General features: G+C 41.5%; 1 protein-coding gene across 1 annotated transcript; it reads right to left on the bottom strand.

Moving 5' to 3' along the window:
- Window positions 1-19,999: 19,999 nt before the first annotated feature.
- LOC127080928 (uncharacterized) lies at window positions 20,000-21,742 on the bottom strand. The gene is made up of 2 exons (XM_051021215.1): window positions 20,304-21,742; window positions 20,000-20,255 (listed from the first exon to the last, which is right to left on the bottom strand). The coding sequence occupies exons 1-2, from the start codon at window positions 21,740-21,742 to the stop codon at window positions 20,000-20,002; spliced, it is 1,695 nt and encodes a 564-aa protein (XP_050877172.1).
- Window positions 21,743-22,272: the final 530 nt, after the last annotated feature.

Below are 22,272 nucleotides of genomic sequence, written 5' to 3'. Positions count from 1 at the left end.
CATCATATATAACGAATATGTAAAACATAAAGTATACACCCTCTTTTTCATTCTTACACTTTACCCATTTTGGATTTAGTAACTAACTTGGGCGTTGGAGTGATAATCTTGAAGATCCACTCCCGCACTGCCGTGTAGGAAATTTGCACCTTTGTATCAAGAGTCCATCACTACGAATCATTCACAATTATGTTTCCATTATGAAACAATGACGCCGTATGAGAAATTCATTCTCAACCTCGTGCTAAGAAGTTCCTTCGAACCTCTTCAACATCAGTTATGATTACTTTAATTAAGGAGATCAAGAAGGAAACATTGTAGCAATAATGATCTTCTACTGCCTTATCTCATCCTATCAGAAAACTAAACCAAAAGGAGTTATGAACCGAAGGTATCGCAGTAGAGAAAATGAACCTTTGACGCAAAGTTAGAAATCCTTCCCTATCAGTGTAGCAGGTCACACTACACAAGAACACTTAAGCAACAATGGAAGCTTAGATAATTCAACTTGTTTTGAGACAAATGTGAAGGTAGGTTTTGAGCACATAAGTCAAGTAGGGGTGAGAAGAGAAAACCCCACACATCCAGTGAATTCTCCAAATATCATTTAAGGGTGACATACCATCCAAATCTAGTTCTTTAGTAAATGGTAGGAAAAATGTAGATACGTATTTGATTACATTTCGATTGAGGATATAATCATCAGTAAACAAATAAATCCATCTTCAGATCTCTCAAAGAAGGAATGCTAGGAAGGGAATGACGAAATTAATACCAGTAAAACAAAACTATTAAAACATACAAAGACTTGATGACGAAGCCAAGATATCCTCGAAGCCAATACCATATAGAAGGAAACCGAGAAGGTGTCAATGTAGTCTACCTCAATAACCAAGAAAGGTAGAAGCACGAAAGGATATTCTAATGTGCAATCTCGAACAACATCAAGCGAGAAAACCAATATGAATTGAACCCCAAGAGCACCGAATCATCCTCCTCCCCCATAACTAAAAGGAGAAGAAGGTGAATCTCAAGGAAATCAAGGTTGTTTCCAGAGAGGTCCTAAAACAAGGCACATAAAGTTTAACAAGGAAATCAAAGGTAGGGCCGATTGCCTATCCAACTGTCAAAGGAGTGCATGCGGATCCCGTCAATACATAAGATAAGTATTTTACGAGACTCTTCAAAAATCAAATAAATAAATACGTTATGTAACACAATATCCCTGATACAAATAATAATATACTTCTTGTCAATGTGGCATAGTTTGTCTTTGTGAAACATGATCCTATGAGGTAAAAATGCGCTAAGATATAGGTGATGCACCCCCCTCTTCAGAGCTAGCTACTCCAAGAGTATAAGCAATAGATCCTGAAAGATGTCCACCTCAAACCATGATAAAAACCCAGGGGTAGTGACAGGGACCCCACCCTTGGTCGGGGACGGTTCCCAATGACGCTTGAAATTATGTTCTTAATGGGAAATTTGGACACGATATGGTCCAACGTGTTAAACCAGTAAGACAACAATATGAAAACAATAATAACATAATGTAGAAAGCAAAAAAATAATATAAAAGATTGGTAACCTAGTTTGGTTTAAACAACACATACGTCTGAAGGGTACTCTACCCAAGAAAGGAAGTTCACTACTTTGAATTAGTACAATTATTCTTATAGAAACATCAACCTCATGATGTTCAATGTCTCTTCCTAATTCCATTGACTTTCCATTTAGGGCTCCCTCTGAATATGAGAATCTCTTCCACTTTCTCTCAATCACTAATACCAAGTGATCAACTTCAATAACAACTCTATTGATTGTTGAATTTACAACTAAACCAAGACAAACCAACAACTATGACATGTTACGAAAACATAGAGTGGTGTACACAAACTAGATCCAACACTACACCTTATGATATGAGTGATAACTTTAGCATTAAATAAAAGAAACAAAATACCCACAAACCCTAAGCACTAAGAACTTAATCTAGCATAGAAAACTCTTCTCAAACATGAGAATTGAGTCTCCTTATATAACAATATATTCTAGGTTTTTTCTCCTTGGATATTTGAATTAAATCCGTCCAGAATAATAGTTGAATCTGTTGGATTTGATTTGCTCCATAAAATTCTCCAAAAAATATATGATTTGTTATATTTCAAATTCAAATTTAAATCTCCATTTAAATATGATCTAATCTTCAACAACTGTCAAAAAAATTACACAAAAATTGCTAAATAATCTACAATAAATTTGATTGAATCTCAATCAGAAATTTCACACTTAACAACATCCATCATGGCCTACTGACCAGGGCCAGATGCTGCATTACACACATGTTGGAATGTCGTGTTCCATATGTTGCACCAGAAAATCCAGATTAATTTTTCTTCATAAATTTTAAATCTTCTTTGTAGAGTGAATACCATTTGTCTGTTGTCAGAGACTAGATGTTAGATAATTTTGAACCAAAATTGCAATACCATTTGTCTGTTGTCAGAGACTAGATGTTGTAGTACACATGTTAGAACATCGTGTTCCACATGTGTCCCTTATGTAACAGAAATATATTGAGCATTTTCCATGTTGCTTTGCATAATGCAGCCAATCCATAAGGAACAACAATCTCCCCTATGACAGATTTTGGCAAAACAACTCTTCAAGCAAAAACACAACTAAGTATCAAACCCATCTCATACCCAGACCAAATATCAGAGCATATATCATCATAAGAAAAAGCACATATCAGTAACATGGTAGTTTCTACACATCAGTGAATTGACACACAATAATGCTTGCATTGATATTTAACATGCAATCATTCATGACAGATTAGTCATGCATGCACGCGCAATTTGTAGTCATTAGTAACAAGTCAAAAGCTACTACTACCATGCAAAGACATAAACATATCAATTGGTCAACATAAAGGGTAATATGTTAGCGCATACACACATCAGATCAGGAGTAGACATGACATCAACAATTATTTAGGACAAAAGTTAAGCATGATACTAGAGCATCAGACATAATTATTGGCAACAAAGCTATTACAAATTAAATCATAAATAAAACAAAATATGCCAAATACAAGGGCCAAACAGACTAAGCAAAAACACATGGAATCATCCACCTTCTGGCTAGATCTTCAGACCAACTACCTGAATCGAGAATGTAACCCAATCTTAATCAGCATTTGAGTCTAAGTCAGGGTTTTGCACTTACCTTTTCTTCAAGGACTTCATATTCGTCACAAATTTCTTCCTAGTCACAGATGCTCCACTCGATGATCTAACATGTGTCTCCAAAACATTTACAGAAGAAGTGGAACCAACTCCCTTGTTCTTATTTTTCTCAGCCTCAAGAAATATATCAATAGCCTTACTAATACTAAATCAAATCAACATCACAATACCCTATGAGTTTTGAGTTAGTTTCATGTCAATAGAGATCACCATAGTCATATGTCCCATTAATATACCTCAATATTCTCTCTACTTGAGAAAGATGATTCGTTTTGGGTTTTGCTTGCTATTTAGCACACACAACTACATAAAATGTGATGTCATGTCTACTTGTTATGAGGTAGAGCAGACTTCCAATCATACTTTTGTAAAAACTTTGATCTACATCAACTCCATTTTCATCTTTGGTTACTTTCACATGAGTAGTAACATGAGTTTTTGTGTGGTTAGCATTGCCAATGTCAAACTTCTTCACTATACTCTTAGGATACTTGCTTTGAGATAAAAATATTTTTTATTCCATTTGCTTAACTTGAAGACCAAGAAAGTAAGTGAATTCTCCTACAAGACTCATCTCAAATTTAGACTTCATTTGTTGGACAAAATGCTTCACTATCGAGTGTGACATCCCTCCAAATACAATGTCATCAACATAAATTTGATCTACCTTGATCTTTCCTCCTTCTATCCTTACAAATAGAGTTTTATCGATTCCTCCTCTTTTGTAGCCATTGTTGATCATAAACTCTATTAATCTTTCATACCATGGTCTTGGAGCTTGCTTTAGATCATAAAAAGCTTTCTTTAACTTGTACACATGGTATGGAAAATTGGGATCAATGAACCCTTTTGGTTTCTCTACATAGACTTCTTCATTAAGATAACCATTTAGAAACACACCTTTAACATCCATTTGATACAATATGAATTTCATCATGCATGAAATTCCTAACAGTAATCTAATGGACTAAAGTCTAGGAAATTGAGAAAAAGTCTCATCAAAATCCACTCCTTCTATTTGAGTGTACCCTTGAGCCACTAACATTACCTTTTTTCTTGTCACATTACCACTTTAATTAGATTTGTTCTTGAAAATCCACTTGGTACCAATGACACTCATATCTTCAGGTCTAGGAACTAACTCCCATGCCTCATTCCTTCTGAATTGACATAGTTCCTCTTGCATTGCATTTATCCAAAATTCATCTGTTATATCTTATTTAACATTCTTAGGTTCAATCTTGGAGAAGAATTAAGAGTTGGCAATCATATTTAGGGATCTGCTGATGACTCATTCATTAAGATTTCCTATGAAATTATCAATAGGATGTGAAGGAGATTGGCGATCCAAAACGCAGCGAAAATTAAAATTTTCTCCTTTAGTGATCCTTACGAATAGGCATGATCAGTGATAGAATAGTTACTTCTTGTGACGATTGAAACCTTTGATGCAGATCTACGGAGTGATCATGAACGTTGAACAACGACAATGCCTCTACTCAGTCCACGCGAACAGATTCCTTCAATCTCAGTGTTAGCTGCTACGAATGAAGGCTTTGAGTGCGAGAGAGAGAGGAAGAACGAAAATGCAACCATATTCAATGCTTCTGCACAAGGGTTCTATTTATAGAACCACTTGTGTGGGATTCAATCTAAAACGCCCACTTAAGTGTATGTGGCCCATATCTTATAATATGCCAAATTCACTTAAGCGCGTGGTACCTTACCATATTTCGTATTCTACTTAAGTACACCGTACCTTGCGATGTTCTATAATTCACTTAAGTGCACTGTACCTTACGGTGTTCCTTAGTTACTCTATCTCTCATCAATTCGTCCTTTGTGTGACCCTGTAGGTTTTCGCGATATTTGCAATTATATTAAATCACGCATTTAACATAATAAACAGTAAGCGGTATCTAGCAACACATCACTGCTACCCAAGACACGAAAATGTCATGTGATCTGACAAATCCTTCTGTGATAATACTTATGTGTATAATTATCCTTTTGCCCTTATGTCTATATTGAACACAAGGCATAGACCGTGTCATCCTTGTCCAGTTCAATATTGGGCCCATAGACATTTATCCTGTTATGCAGGATGGGAAAATTCCATCTAGGTCACTCATGTCCCTCAACATGCTTCGTGGAGTACCCATCAACTGTCTTTATGGTCATCCAGTTACGGACAATGTTTGATCAACAATAAAGCACTCGACTCTACATCTAGGGTCCATAGTGGTTTCAGGTTGAAGGGTGGTATACACCATTATCACCATGAGAATAACTTATGACACTTTGCATAACATTCTATATAGTATTCTCATAGCGGGTCAATCCAGTATAAATATTACTCTTAACATTCATACATATGTTTAAGACTTGATAACTCCTTATCCATGATCCATGAGATGTGATCATCAGTCTATATACATAATAATCTTAATGCTTTAATGTTATCCCACTTCACAATAAAGCTCGACTACAAATACTTTAAGAATAGTGTCCTTATGTTTAATGTGATCTTATGATCAAGTCACACTTGATACATTAAACGGACTAGCTATTCTAGGGACTTTATTATACAAACATAATAAAGAAAAAGCCTTTTATTATTAACAAATAATTCAATACAAGTACCAAAAGTATTGGCCTCTAGGGCTTACACCAATAATCTCCCACTAGCACTAGAGCCAATCAGGCATACCCCTAATGCCCATAGATCTAGTATGGCCGTCATGCTTCTGCTGCGCAAGAGTCTTTGTCAGTGGGTCTGAAATATTGTCAAGTGTAGGTACTCTGCATATTTTCACATCTCCTCTATCTATTATCTCTCGAATGAGGTGATAACGCCTAAGTATGTGTTTGGATCGTTGGTGAGATCTAGGCTCCTTAGCTTGTGCGATAACACCATTGTTATCACAATAGAGACCAATGGGATCCACAATGCTAGGAACTATGCCAAGTTCACTAATGAACTTTTTGATCCAAACAACTTCCTTTGCTGCACTTGAGGCAGCAATATACTCGGCCTCGGTTGTGGAATCAACAACTATATCTTGCTTTGAACTTTTCCAGCTCACAGCGCCACCGTTTAAGCAAAACACATAACCATATTACGATCTAAAGTCATCCTTATCTGTCTGGAAGCTAGCATCGGTGTATCCAATTACAGCCAGCTCTTCCTGACCTCCATATATCAAGAATGAGTCCTTAGTCCTTCTCAAATACTTAAGGATATTCTTGATAGCTACCCAATGAGCATCACCAAGATCAGTTTGGTACCTACTCGTTGCACTTAAAGCATACGAGACATCTGGTCGAGTACATAACATGGCATACATGATAGATCCTATTGCAGATGCATATGGAATCTTATTCATGCGATCCCTTTCTTCCTTAGTTGAAAGGGATTGTGTTTTAGATAGACATAGGCCATGTTGCATATGTATGAATCCTTTCTTGGAATCATGCATATTAAAGCGTCTCAGCACTTTGTCTATGTACGTACTCTAACTTAGGCCAAGCAATTTTTGTGATCTATCTCTATAGATTTTGATTCCTAATATATAGGCTGCTTCACCTAGGCCCTTCCTAGAAAAGCATTTCCCTAACCAAGACTTTACTTGTTGTAGGGTAGGGACATCGTTTCCAATGAGTAATATGTCATCTACATATAATACCAGGAAAACGATCATGCTCCCACTAACCTTCTTGTAGACACAAAGTTCATCTTTGTTCTTGATGAATCCATATTGTTTTACTGTTTCATCAAAATGAAGATTCCAGCTTCTGGAAGCTTGCTTCAATCCATAGATTGATCTTTGTAACTTACATATCTTTTGGGCTTCTTCTGGTATGTCAAATCCTTCAGGTTGTGTCATGTACACATCCTCAAGAATATTCCCATTAAGGAAAGCAGTTTTGACATCCATCTGCCATATTTCATAATCATGATATGCAGCGATAACAAGTAAAATCCGAACAGATTTAAGCATTGCAACTGGTGAAAAGGTTTCATCATAGTCAACCCCATGAATTTGTTTATATCCTTTTGCAACCAGTCTTGCCTTATAGGTATGTACCTTACCATCCATGTCAGTCTTCTTTTTGAAGACCCACTTGCATCTTATAGGGTTAACTCCTACAGGAGGCTCTACCAAGGTCCAAACCTAGTTTGTGTACATGGAATCCATTTCATATTTCATGGCTTCTAGCCACTTCTCAGACTCGGGACCAGTTATGGCCTCTTGGTAGGTGTCGCAACCTGCGAAAAAGAAAATGACAGAAGAGTCGCCACCGTGCGTTATTCATCCCAAAGGGGGTAAAGGAAACGCTCGAAGTAAACCTGGAAAAAGGAAAGGAAAAGACAAGGTCTCGCAACCAAATCTCGGGTTCGGGAGTCGATTATGCGAAGGGAAGGTATTAGCACCCCTACGCATTCGTAGTATTCTACGGGATCCACTCTTGTTGTTCTTGTCTAGAGGGTGTGGGTTTATCTAATATACTATTTACTAAAAGGGGGGTCAAAAGAAAATGACTCGCGCGGAAGTCGCATCCACTTCATACGTATCTCATCTGAATATGAGAATCAGAGTCTTCGTAGCTCGGCTACCTATGGGTTAAGGGGAAGTGTGCTCGGTAAGACGTCGCGCCTTCTGCCTACGTATCTCATCTGGAATGAGAATCACAGCAAAACGTAGTTCGGCTAACCTATTTGTTTGTTTTGTGTTTTTTAGATGAACGACGTTACTACGCAATCTACCGGATGCTCGACCTTTGGAGACTTACACACCTGTAGTAGAAGGAGTTAACGTGTTCTTAGGAGAAGAAAAATCAATGAGTTTGTTTGTGTTTTTAGGGATACCCATGCAAAAAGGATGTCCTAGATGAAGGAACCGCGCTACCTTAATTGTCATGCAAACGAGAGACTATACGAAGCCTAGCAATCCCATGGGGAGACGATCACACCATACAAAACAAACATGCATAAAGTAAACACGCCAACAAGGGGGCTCAAACATACATGGGTAGGGCTTTAGTCAAAAGGGGTCATATCAACCTCGACAAACAAGCCATGGGAGGGTAATCAAATGGGCTCTTAACCACTGACATTGAACATCAGGGTGAGCAAATCAAAAGGGTAATGAGGATAAGACCTCATAGCTCTTAACCCTGGGAAGGGTGAGCTCATGACAAGGCGTGGGGGTTCAGAAAGATGGAACCCTCTCCACTGACTGACCGGACAAAAGATCTTGGGCTTTTGTTCTGAAGCATCGACACGTAGTGTGATCTTAAAGAACGACGCACTGAATAACAGGGGATTGACTACTAATCCCTTTTATCCGCCAATTGCCTCTTCATGGAGGTCTTCAACACTGGTGCCTCTTCTGGGAGGTCTTTGGGCACAAAAGTAAATACACAAAAACATTGCCTCCTATCGAGGTCTTCCAGCTAAGAAAGCGGTAAAATGCGGGAAAAATAAAGGGATCAAGAGATCTACCGCACGGATAAAAATCCGAAGTAATAGCAACTAATGAAGCAAGAAACCCGGTGATCTCTTAAGCTAGCACCATCAAAGAAAGCAAATCAGCAAAGTAATCGGAATAACTCTCCAGATGGTATCCCACAAATAAAGCGAAATACCAAGCAAGCAGTCTCTTCAAAAGTCATGTGAGCCCTCACAAAAAAAAACTCAACAAACAGGTTAGAGAAACAAGATACGGTAATCAAGAGTTGCACCAAACCAGGATCAAAATGTAGCCGCCTGAATCATGCCATTAAAGTTCACAAAAAAGAAAGCTCACAAAAAGCAACCAAGGGTAGGAGGCCTAAACCTCTTGTCCAACAAATGCATCAAAAGGATGTCAAAACCCAAGGTCAGGGGGCAAGGATCCACATATAAAGATATGACATACATACTAAAACATGTGCCCGGATGCAATAGAAAGCATATCATAATAAACACAAAACAGATTGGAGGGCAAACAGAAAAGCAACTGTTGTCGCGATCCCTGCTGCTTCGCTTAGCGAAGGCTTATCGAAGCTTCACTGCAGGCTCTCCTAGCGATGGGCTAGCGAACGCCTGCGGGTTTTGGGTTCTTCATGGATAACAGTACGATCTCAGAAACCCCAAACCCCGTGGTCTCCATTTCAGAAATTAAGTGATTAAACATTCAACACATTCATGCACATCTAAACCCCACGTGCAAAACCTAATGAAACCCGCCTTTCCAAATTCATCCATAATATCTCATACATTCAGAAATTTCAAATTGAAAGCATAAAAGCAGCAGAAATAGGGCAAACCTGATTGGAGAGATCGATTGAAATCGAATGGCACGACTGGGTTTGCAAAGCAATGTTAGGGTTTGCGTGAGATGGAGGTGAAAAAGTGTGTGAGTCAGGGTGAACTTTTCAGAGCTGTCTGGAGGCTGCTGCAGATTAGTTCGTCTGTCTCCCTCTATCTAGCTCTAATTAGAATTTATAACCCGATTTTCGTGGCGTGGTGGGCTCAAATGAGGGAAACTCAAGCACATGACTTTCTGTTATTTTTCTCAAAACGCGTGGGCTTCGCCTAGCGAATCTGCTCGCTTAGCGAGCATGACAGTTCAGATTCGCTAGGCGAACCATTCTGCTCGCCTAGCGAGCATGACATATTTTTGCTCCTTCAATATTAGCATTTTGAATGATGAATAGACCCCATTTGAACCTGTTGGAAGTAACTCAAGTTTTTCTCTTGTGTTGACTGATCACCCGGATAGAACCCACAAAGTGTCTTGGATGATATTCAAGCTTCTTGGATCTGATTCTGATTAACATGATGAAATGCAATATGAAATGTCAAACGACCTAAAAATGATTGCATGAATGAGGAGGGAAAATTTTGGGGTGTTACAGCTGCCCCTATTCAATCATCAGTTAACCCGAGCAGGATGAAAGCGAACAGCTTATCAGACAAACAGGGTGAGCTGTGATTGAATACCAAAGACAGACCGAAAATTTGCGCTTTGAGAACACCACAAAAATGCTGAAATACACCGCGCTGTTTATTTTTTTCCCGATCCTCTGGCTGAATCTGAATCAGTCTTCTGACTGAATCTGGAGTTTCGATCCTCTGGCTGAATCTATACTCAATTTAGTCCTCTGGTTGGATATTAATTTCGATCCTCGGGCTGGATACGGTTTTGATCCTCAGGCTGGATACGATTTTGTCTTCAATCTTCTGGCTAGATCTACTTCGATCTTCTGGCTAGATCTTCTTCGATCTTCTAGCTAGATCTTCTTCGATCTTCTGGCTAGATCTTCTTCGTTTCGATTCTCTGGCTGAATCTAGTTCCGGTCTTCTGGCTAGACCTGACTTCGATCTTCTGGCTAGATCTACTTCGATCTTCTGGCTAGATCTTCTTTCTTTGATTCTCTGGCTGAATCTATTCTCGGTCTTCGGGCTAGACCTGACTTCGATCTTCTGGCTAGATTTGGATTGTTTTGATGATAAATTCCCATCATCAGGATCTCGCATCCGAGGCATGCGCTGGTTGACCCTCTTTCGAAATCTACACCCAATCTTCATGTTAGATATGCATCTTCGAGAATATTCCACTTTTTGGGCTTCGTACATATTATTCAGGCTAGAACATGTTGTAACGACTTTTCAATTAGACTTTGTTTTTAAATTGCGATTCGCGGGCTGGATCCTCTTGTAGGTTGATTTTCTGTTGAGCTGTCAATCTACTCCTCTAGCTGGCTTGCTGGGGATATAACGCTTGTAGGCGACTCTCTGGCTGAATCTTCAAATTGAACCTTAGGCTGGCTCATTGGAAAACGATTCTCAGGATGAATCTTCGAAATGACCCTCATGCTGGATCACACACACTTGATCCTCTGGCTGAATCTCATGACTTTGGTTGTAAAGTAATTCTTCAGTCTGCTTTGAAGAACCTGTTTATCAGCTTATGTGTATGCTTGATATGCATGCAAATGCAAATGTTATTCATGGCGCAAAAAGAAATCTGTTTGGGGAAGCAAACTCCGGTAGGGAACGAATCGTTGTAACAATCCTTGAATGCTTTGTGGGGAATGATCCGTCTGCCGGGACCGGGGAGCCACCGAAAATAAATCGGCTTTTTTTTTTGAAAAGTTGACCTTGCTGGGGGAGTATCAACTATGGGAACTTTATTTGGCGAGGCTCTGTGAGGAGAGTCTGTGGGGAAAACACTTCCTGGGGAAATGTCATAGGAATCGACCTTTGCTGAGGATATGAATTTGCTAATCGTCCTCAGGCTGAGGATCAAAACAAATCTGTTAAACATAATCTGCTGGGGAATGAGATGAACACTGGGAACACCACCCTCTTGTCTGTTGGGTATGCAACTACTCCGCTGTTGCTGGGGATATAAGGTGCAACTCTACTGGGGGACATGCTATGCTGAGGAGAGACTTTGTCAACCGCTTGGGGATGAGGATTCATGACTTGGCATCCGGTTCTTGTGACCGCAATCACACACGTATGTCCCGGGGGAATTACTCGGATTTAATTCACCGTCTGGGATTAAGCACATTCAAAGCAATTTTAAATGTTTTCCTGTGCAAATCATCTGCAAACGCCACCATTATGTTCAGATGCAATATGTTTAATTAAGAATTCAGACATCTTTTGCAAACAAACTGGTAAATGAAAAATAAAGAGGCTCTTTAACTGAATCATTCGACTTTTATTGGTTGAAAAATTTGTGCCAGGAATAGGCGAGTACATCAGGAAGCTGATCCCTGAAAAGAGGCGATCGCTATAAATTGAACAAAAGAAACTATCCTAATGGCAACGTGGATACGGGTACCACTGAGTTTCGACTCTACTATGGCTCGTATGACCTCAAGACGCTCTGCTCATCTTGCTTTCTGAAGTGGATGATCAGTCGATCTTTAACCTTCGAAGATTGCCGGATTGAATGAAACGGTGATATAACACGGATGAACTCAGATTGCAGTCATTCGCTTATTCCCTCTTTTGCGTGGACCTCCCTTTTGGGTTTTCAATCCACCGGGATACCCTTTTTTGCCTGAGCCGCCCTTTCGGGTTTTCGACTCACCGGGTGTACATTTTTTATTTTTATATCCCTAATTTTTGCCCGAACCTCTTTATTCTGTTTTTTGGTTCGTCGGGATGCCCTTTTTTGCCTGGACTCTTTTTCTTTTGTCCAGCGGGTCAATTATGCGAAGTATTTTTTAACTGCGTCTGAGTTGACAGGGGATGGGAAGTCTTCGCCATCCATGGTTGTTAGCATCAAAGCTCCGCCAGAGAAAACCCTTTTAACCACGTATGGACCCTCATAGTTCGGTGTCCATTTGCCCCTATGATCTGTGTTGGGAGGAAGAATTCTTTTGATTACCAATTCACTGACTTGACACTCCCGAGGGCGCACTTTCTGATCAAATGCTCTCTTCATTCGTCTCTGATATAGTTGGCCATGGCATATAGCTGCTAGTCTCTTTTCCTCAACTAGGCTCAGCTGATTGTATCGAGAATGGACCCATTCAGCTTCGTCCAGCTTAACATCCATCAGGACCCGCAAAGAAGGAATTTCGACTTCAACTGGAAGAACTCCTTCCATGCCATATACAAGTGAAAACGGAGTTACCCCGGTGGATGTTCTAATTGAAGTTTGATACCCATGTAATGCAAACGGTAACATCTCATGCCAGTCCTTGTATGTTACCACCATCTTTTGCACAATCTTCTTAATATTCTTGTTAGCTACGTCAACAACGCCATTCATCTTTGGCCTATAAGGAGAAGAATTGTGATGCTCGATTTTGAAGTCCCGGCAAAGCTCTGCCATCATTTTTTTATTGAGATTCGAACCATTATCAGTAATGATTCGCTCGGGAACTCCGTATTTGCAGATGATATCTCTTTTTAGAAATCTGGCTACCACCTGCTTCGTAACATTTGCATAGGATGCTGCTTCCACCGACTTAGTGAAGTAATCAATAGCGACCAAAATGAATCTATGGTTGTTGGAAGCAGTCGGTTCGATCTTGCCAATCATATCAATGCCCCACATTGAAAAAGGCCAAGGTGACGACATGACATTCAATGGGCTTGGAGGGATATGCACTTTATCTGCGTAAATCTGGCACTTGTGACACTTTTGGGCGTAAGCGCAACAGTCTGCCTCCATTGTTAACCAATAATACCCCAATCTTAACAACTTCTTAGCCATTGCATGTCCCCCGACATGGGTACCGAAAGATCCCTCATGTACTTCTTGCATTAACATGTCCGCTTCCTGCTTGTCCACACATCTAAGCAAGACCATGTCGAAATTTCGCTTGTACAGAGTATCATCTGAGTTCAGAAAGAAGCTACCGGCTAACCTCCTCAACGTCTTTCTATCATTCGAAGACGCCCCAGCTGGGTACTCTTGACCCTTCAGGAAACGCTTGATGTCATGATACCACGGCTTATCATCAGATACTGCATCGGCAACAAACACATAGGCGGGTATATCAAGCCGAGATACATCAATTCTGGGTACGTAGTTCCAACATAGCACCTTAATCGTCAAAGACAAGGTAGCTAAAGCATCAGCAAATTGGTTTTCTTCACGAGGAATGTAATGCAGCTTCACTGTCGTAAAGAAAGTCAACAATCTTCTCGTGTAGTCTCTGTAAGGAACCAAATGAGGCTGATGTGTATACCATTTCCCGTTGGTTTGATTGATGACCAAAGTTGAATCCCCGTAACATCCAGGGTTTTAATCCGTAGGTTGATGGCTTCCTCAAGTCCTAGGATACAAGCTTCGTATTCGGCTTCATTGTTGGTGTAGGGAAAAGTTATTCTGGCACAAAATGGCATGTGAACCCCCTCCGGCGTGATCAACACTGCACCAACTCCGCGACCATTGACGTTGACCGCCCCATCAAACATCATAATCCATTTGGATTCAGGGTCAGGCCCCTCCTCCGGGAGTGGTTCCTCGCAATCTTTCGATTTGAGAAACATGATGTCCTCATCAGGAAAGTCGAACCTCATAGGTTGGTAATCATCAATCGGTTGCTCTGCAAGATAGTCTGACAAGACACTTCCTTTGATGGCTTTTTGTGAAGTGTATTGGATGTCATACTCTGTCAGTATCATTTGCCACCTAGCAACCCTTCCGATAAGCATTGGCTTTTCAAAAATATACTTGACTGGATCCATCTTTGATATCAATAGAGTTGTGTGAGTCAACATATACTGTCTTAGTTGGCGAGCAGCCCATGCCAAAGCGCAACAAGTTTTCTCGAGCAGTGAATATCTTTGTTCACAGTCGGTAAACTTTTTGCTAAGGTAGTATATTGCATGCTCTTTTCGACCTGACTCGTCATGCTGACCGAGCACATAACCCATTGACCCTTCTAACACAGTTAAGTACATGATCAATGGTCTTCCCTCTACTGGAGGCATTAGAATCGGAGGCTCCTTCAAATACTCTTTTATTCTTTCAAAGGCTTTCTGACAATCATCATTCCACCTGACCTCTTGCTCTTTTCTCAACATTTTGAACAATGGCTCGCATGTGGCTGTAAGATTATATATGAACCTTGAAATGTAGTTCAATCTGCCCAGGAAGCCACGAACCTCTCTTTCTGTTTTAGGTGCAGGCATTTCTTGAATAGCTTTTACTTTCGCAGGATCTACCTCTATTCCTCTTTCACTTACAATGAAACCTAACAGCTTACCAGTTCTCACTCCAAAAATGCACTTGTTCGGATTCAGCCTTAACTTGAACTTTCTCAGACGTTCAAACAACTTCTGCAGATTGTCCAGATGTTCTTCTTCTGTTCGGGACTTGGCAATCATATCATCCACATAACATTCGATCTCTTTGTGAATCATATCATGGAAAAGTGTTACCATAGCCCGTTGGTACGTTGCCCCTGCGTTCTTCAACCCAAAAGGCATGACCTTGTAACAGAAGGTACCCCACGGTGTGATGAATGTCGTTTTCTCCATGTCTTCCGGTGCCATCCTGATCTGATTATAACCGGAGAAACCATCCATGAAAGAATATACGGAGAACTGAGCTGTGTTATCAACCAAAACATCGATGTGAGGTAATGGGAAGTCGTCTTTCGGACTAGCTCTATTCAGATCTCTGTAATCGACGCACATCCGTACTTTGCCATCCTTCTTGGGTACTGGTACGACATTGGTAACCCATGGTGGGTAACTGGCCACAGCGAGAAACCCTGCTTCCCACTGTTTCTGAACTTCTTCTTTGATTTTCATTGCCATGTCAGGACGAGTTCGGCGTAACTTCTGCTTCACCGGCGACATATCTTCATTCAACGGTAACCTGTGCACAACGATGTCTGTATCCAAACCTATCATATCTTGATAGGACCAAGCAAAGATGTCGACGAACTCACGAAGCAAACTGATCAACTGTTCTTTCACCTCGGCCTGTAGACTGGCCCCGATCTTGATCTCTTTCTTGTCCTCTTCGGTACCAATGTTGACGGTCTCAATCACCTCTTGATAAGGTGTAATAGCTCGGTCCTCCTGTTTCAACAACCTGACTAACTCTTCAGGAAATTCACAATCTTCCTCAACCCCTTCTCCAGCTTGATAGATAGGATTGTCGAAGTCATACTTGGCCATAGTAGTGTCGTTAGCAGTGAGATCCGGGTGATCATCTCTGCATGATGGAGGGTCATGCTTTACCTTAGAACGAGATATTTTTTTTTTGGAAAGAAAAACGGAAAAGAAACATTGCCATTTTTATTGTTTTTTCTGTAAAAGTAAAAAATAACTGAAAGAAAGAGAACACAAAATTGTTTGCAAAAGTTTTCCTTTATTGATGATGAAAATAATTGCGAAATGCGACTAAATGGATGGCCCTACAGATGAGTCATTACACCTTAGGCACTGTGTAAGACTTTATTATGCATGTAATAAAAGGAAAACAATAAAAATTACTCTTTCAGTAGAGTAACCCGGACGACTTTTTCAGACGACCAATTGTCGAGCTTTTCTCCCGGGACACACAGGCGAATCCAGCTATCTAAGTCACAGTCGCTGTCAGCCTTGTCTTCATCTGCAGCATTGACGATGTGGGGAGAAACCAAACCCCCGCTGGAGAGAGTACCGGTTTCATTCTTCTGAGATCCCGGAGCATACCCCAATCCAAACTTGTCTTCTTTGATGACTGGCTCCACAAATTTGCCCCAGCCTTGGGCATTACCAGCTTTAACCACTTCGACAGCTTGCTTGTATGAAGAGATAGAAGTCCCGACCTTCTCAAACTCAGGTGAAAAGACAGCTTCGGGCGCGACCTCATTGATGTTTGTAGTTTCGAAGCCCTGACACAACATCTCATGCATCTCGCCGTCCATCTCTGCATACTTAAATGTAGACAAGTGGCTAACAAAAATATCCTCTTCACCACATACAGTGACGATCTGACCTTCTAGTTCATATTTGAGCTTCTGGTGGAGGGTAGAAGTAACAGCACCGGTAGCATGAATCCAAGGCCGACCTAGCAGACAGCTGTAGGCAGGCTGGATATCCATCACATAAAAGGTGCTCTTGAACACCTGCGGTCCAATCTTAACTGGCAACTCAACTTCGCCAAAGACAGCTCTCTTAGAGCCATCAAAAGCCCTCACAACTAAGTTACTTGGCCTCAGGATGATGCCATCGCAATCCAATTTCATTAAGGCTTTCTTTGGAAGAACATTCAGAGAAGAGCCTGTATCAACCAAAACATGGGAAAGCATCACCCCTTTGCACTCCATTGTGATATGCAAGGCTTTGTTGTGATTCCTGCCCTCAGATGTCAGGTCATTATCGGTGAAACCTAGCCCCCGGCTAGCGTTTACATTGGAAACTACCGACTCCAGCTGGTTAACAGTTATCTCCGGTGGAACATAGGCCATATTCAGTACTTTCAACAAGGCTGCTCTGTGCGCCTCAGAGCACAGCAATAGTGAGAGAATGGAGATCTTTGAGGGTGTCTGATTTAGCTGGTCGACTAGCTTGTAGTCACTTTTCTTGATAATCCTCATAAACTCATCCACTTCCTTCTCGAATGCGGTCTTATGAGGAGCTTCCTCAGTAGTAACCTCTTCGGCGGCTACCCGTTTTCCTTTAGGCTTGGCAGCTGCCTCAGCTTCAGTGTTCGTGCACAATGTTGATGGTGCAAATAGGCGTCCACTACGAGTGAAGCCACCAACTCCTCCAACATTGTCCACATCGGAGCTACCAATGTCGATGTCTTCCCTGTTAACTTTCCGCCCCTGGAAGTAGATATCAGCCCCATAGTGCCACGGGATAACACTGTCTTTCTCATACGGAACAGGTCCTGGCACCGTGATGGTGACTGGACTAACCAAAGCCGGTTGAGGGCTGTCAGAGTAAATTGTAACTGGTGCTGGCCTTTCGATGTTCACCGTTGCTGGTTCTGTACTTTCTGGGAAATATATTATTGTCGGAGCGGGTCTCTCGGGAACATATATTTCTTCAGGAGTGAAATAAATCGTCACTGTTGACACATCATTCTTCACTGGACGGGTCTGATCGAACTGAAGACAACCTTCATCTATCAGTTGCTGAATACCCCTTCTCAAACTGTCACATCCGTTTTCGGCAGCTTGACAATTTCTGCACTCTTCCCAGCAACCCGGGAAAATCTGTCCTTTCAAAAGTCAGTCTTTAACCACCGATAGCGAAGTCTCCACTTTAGTCACATCAAAAACCAAATTCAAAGTTTCCCCACAATCAACAGCATTAATCCTCTGCCCGCCGTGGGCTGGCATTGGGTTTTGGATAACATTAGGCATCAGAGAAAAATTGATAGCCTTGGCATCTCTCAAATCTTGTACCTTTAGCTGGAAAGCCTTGCAATTATCTGTAGTATGGCCAAGTGTGTTGGAGTGAAAAGCACATCTGGCGTTGACATCATAACCTCTAGGAAAATTATTGGGATCGATTGGTGGGGCCAGAGTTCTTAACGGAACCAGATTCAGGTCAATCAGCATGGGAAGTAATACAGAATAAGGCATTGGGATTGGCTCAATGACCCGGTTCGTCTGCCTTGGACGTTGTTGATAGTGTCTCTGCTGACCCGGATTACCTCCTTGTTGTTGATTGTTGTACCTAGGTTGCTGTTGCGGATGATACTGCGGTTGTTGTTGCTGTTGAGGAGCAGGTGTTGGAATAGTGACTGCAACCACTTGATCTTGATAATAATTAGGGCGTCCTCTGCCCCTGCCTCTACCGGCATACACAACGCTTGTCTCGCCTTCTCTTTTTCGCTGACTATTACCAGCAAACGGTTTCTTGGGACCTGATGAGCTGGAAGCACTATTGTCTTGAATTTGGCCCATCTTCAACAGACTCTCGATTCTTTCTCCAACAATTACTATCTCTGCAAAGCTGATTGACGGCCAAGCAGCCAATCTCTCAATATAATTGCCTTGAAGAGTGTTCATGAACATGTCCGCCATCTCCCTTTCAGACATAGGGGGTTGAACGGACGCAACAATCTGTCTCCAACGCTGAGCATATTCTCTAAAGGTCTCCTTGGCAGTCTGAGACATTCCTTGCAACAAGGTCCGATTTGGAGCCATGTCCAAGTTGTATTGATATTGCTTGACAAAAGCCTCTGCCAAGTCTTTCCAGCTCTTCATGGTAGTACGAGACAAATGAGAATACCATTCACGAGAAGCTCCAGTTAGACTGTCTTCAAAATAGTACATCCACAACTTTTCATCTTCCGTGTGAGCTCCCAAACTTCCCAAATAAGATTGGAGATGAGTGCATGGGCAAGAAGCCCTGTTGTATTTCTCAAAAGTAGGGGGTTTGAACTTGTGAGGAATCCTTACTCCCTGAACCAGACCAAGATTTGTGACATCAAAACCTAAGGAATTTTGAGACTCCAAAGATTTGAGCTTCTCAACAAGCTCATCCATACGGCGAGTGGTCTCGTGGGCTTCGTCGTGCAAAGAGAATTGATCATACTGATAATCTTCAGTAACGGGGCGCCCGTTAATCCGAATTCCTTGATTCACATTGTACCTTCCGCCAATACCATTTCCAACATTCCCTGTGTTGCCAACATTACCCGGATTTCCATCAGCATTTGCGTTACCCGCGTTACCAGTGTTCGCAGGGTTATCGGCGTTCCCAGGCTTACCAGGGTTTCCCTCAGCATTTGGTATCTCTACCTCTGGATCGGGCCTCGGTTGCTCAACCAATTCCCTCAGCTTTTCCTGGCCTTTTGCCATACCATTCATCAATGTCATGAACTGATCCATCCTTTCATGCATATCAGCCAGCTCTTTCTGTACCTGGTCCATTGCTAGTTGCTGACGATTTTCCTTTGTCGGGTACCTGTGGGCTCGCTTGGGACCAATAATGCCTGAAATAGGGAACAAAATTTAGACACTGCGGTGACACATGCAAAACAAACAAGGGTTAATATGCATGGTATGCGATGTGCTGCTTATTCAATTTTAAGGCACCCCCTTCTCAAATCCGGTTTGACCTTCCAGAACAACGTGTACAACTGCAATCGAACGTGCAAATAACAATACCGAGGAGAGGTGATAAGAAGCTTTGGTCACAGACGAAATAATCAAAGAGAATGAAACATCCGAAAGGTGTCATAGTCAGAATGCAAGTTGTTCTGATAGCGACGAACAAAGAAATGAGAACCCATCAACAAGCCTGATGGTGAACTCTACAAAAACAAAAGGAATCAAACATCTAGCCCAAACGAGTCTTCTCGAACTTCCTTAAGAAGCGCCTCTGTAACCGGGTCATTAGGGTGTTCTGTAAGGCCTTGAATCAACAAATTCCTCGTCTTGACCGCTTCTTCCAATTTCTTGTACTTGTCTTGTTCTTTTGTTCTCTTGACCCCTGCTCGAATCTTTAGTTCGACGATCTCTTGTTCAGCCAATCGAAGTGCTTCATGCTGCTCGTTCTCCTTACTCTTCAACTGCTCATTTTCTGCTCTGATTTATATCTCAACCTGTCTTCGGCGATCAGACAATTCTTCCCACCTTTGCTGGCGCTCAATAAGCCTATATTCAGCTCTTCCTAACTGCTCCTTAGCAACCTTGCAAGCTTTCTTCAGTATATCCTCACCTGAACAGACTTTACGGATATAATCAGCATCTTCAACAATCCTCTCATTGCTTTGTTTTTGAAGCTCATTCAATCTTTGAACTTCTCTCTCAGCTTCTTTCTTAGCGCACAAAGTTTTCCTAAGGCCTTCACTCAGCTTCGCATTCAACTTATCGGCTTTTCCCTTTTCTTGCTTCAAACTGTTGTACTCAACCATGCTGACAGACTCAACAATAACCGGATCAGATGGTTCTCCCATAGAGAAAGGTAGAAGAGTAATCCGAGCTCTTTCTCGCAACCAACTATCATACTGGGAAGAAGAGATGTTGTTACATTTTCCATAGACAGTAGCACCTTTAGTCTGAATATTCCTCCAAGCTCCAGCAGCTTGCTTAACCAGTTCTAGATTATCTTGCACTGGGAAGTAGAAAGATTCCACCAGATCTTGATCCTTAGGAGCGTGAGTCAAGGCATACCCTAATTGTCTTCTCAAAAGAATCGGGTTATAGTTGATACAACCCTTCATACCCAACAATGGTACGTTAGGGTATGTCCCACAGCTAACCACAAAATCGCCACCTTTGGTATTTTGATTACACCATCTGATGTCTTTAGGAGTCAAGACAACCAACCTTCTAGCCCAATTCCTGGCTTGATACGGATTCAGAAAAGCATCGTCATTTGGCAAGTGCCCCACGAGCCACTTATGGAACAATGGAGCGCAACATCTGACCAATCTCCCTTTTCTCTTCTCATTCTTATTGTGCACAGAAAAATAGAAATCACCAAGAAGGGTGGGAACCGGGTTCCTTAGCAGAAAGATATGAATAGCACTCATACTCACGAACTTTGGTTCATTGACGAATATCATAATACCATAGACACTCAATTCTAACAGAGCACACACAACCTCCCAATTGCCTTGAGCAGCACACTCTTCGGCTTTGTCTACCATAAAATCCAAATGGAAACCAGATAGACCTCCCTTAGAAGAGATATTTTCCTTTACAACAAACACTTCCAGATGAAGAGCCTTAGCAATATCCTTATGCTCTGGTGGAGGTATATCAGAGTTGAAAGGGACACAATGTTGTAGAGGAACACACAAGATCATAGCGTACTCTTCCAATAAAGGAGCCAACTGGAAATCCTGAAAAGTGAAGCAACGCAACTGAGGATCATAAAACTGCAAGCAAGTATGTATCAGACTCCTCTGAGAAGCATCCAAGTCTTCAACCATAGGCAAGATGTTGCCATAAGTATCCCAGAATAAACCCACATGGTCAGGAGTAATCAAAGTTTTTATCTGACGCAATGGGCCGATCTTGGTATCGAAGAAATGATAGGTAACATTACTCTTCTTGGGAGCCTCCATAATAAGCACAGATCAGCCAAACCAAACTGAGAAAGCGAATACCCTGCAAATGAATAAGCATGAGATGTTGGATGCAAATATGCAGATGATGTTATGCAATGCAAAGGACATGTGACCGGTTCCGGCCATATATACTGAACCACAGGCTGTTCTCTGTGAAGAAGTCCTCAAAGGTCGGCAGTCCGGGTATGCAGGTTTAAAGGTTCAGATCCACAAATAAAACCAGTGCCAGAAGTTCGGATCCAGGAAATAGAACCATGATGATCAGGTACCAGGTATCAGATATCAGGGTATGATGAGGTCAAGGGTTCCTGCACACCTGTAAACCACCCACCCAGCTCACATGCGGAGGCTAAAGGGTAGAGACATTGATATCACGGACTCTCAGGCCGAATAGTAATAATACGTCCACCATTTCCGGTTTGGCATTACCACTATAAGAGGAGTGTCTCAGCCAAGTTCCCATGAAAGTAAGGTAAAGGTCATCCAGACTTAACGGTACTCCCAGATAGCTCTAGCATTGTAGGAGA

This window comes from Lathyrus oleraceus, chromosome 5 (genome assembly GCF_024323335.1).
Source record: "Lathyrus oleraceus cultivar Zhongwan6 chromosome 5, CAAS_Psat_ZW6_1.0, whole genome shotgun sequence".
Lineage (NCBI taxonomy): Eukaryota > Viridiplantae > Streptophyta > Magnoliopsida > Fabales > Fabaceae > Lathyrus > Lathyrus oleraceus.
This window is presented reverse-complemented; position numbering and strand designations above follow the sequence as displayed.

Bases quoted from the DNA above. Each gene is read 5' to 3' on its own strand.
- LOC127080928 (XM_051021215.1), bottom strand. From the start codon at position 21,742: ATGGAGGCTCCCAAGAAGAGTAATGTTACCTATCATTTCTTCGATACC. The intron at 20,256-20,303 runs GTGGGAAGAATT...GATATAAATCAG, and splicing joins CTTATTGAGCGCCAGCAAAG to AGCAGAAAATGAGCAGTTGA.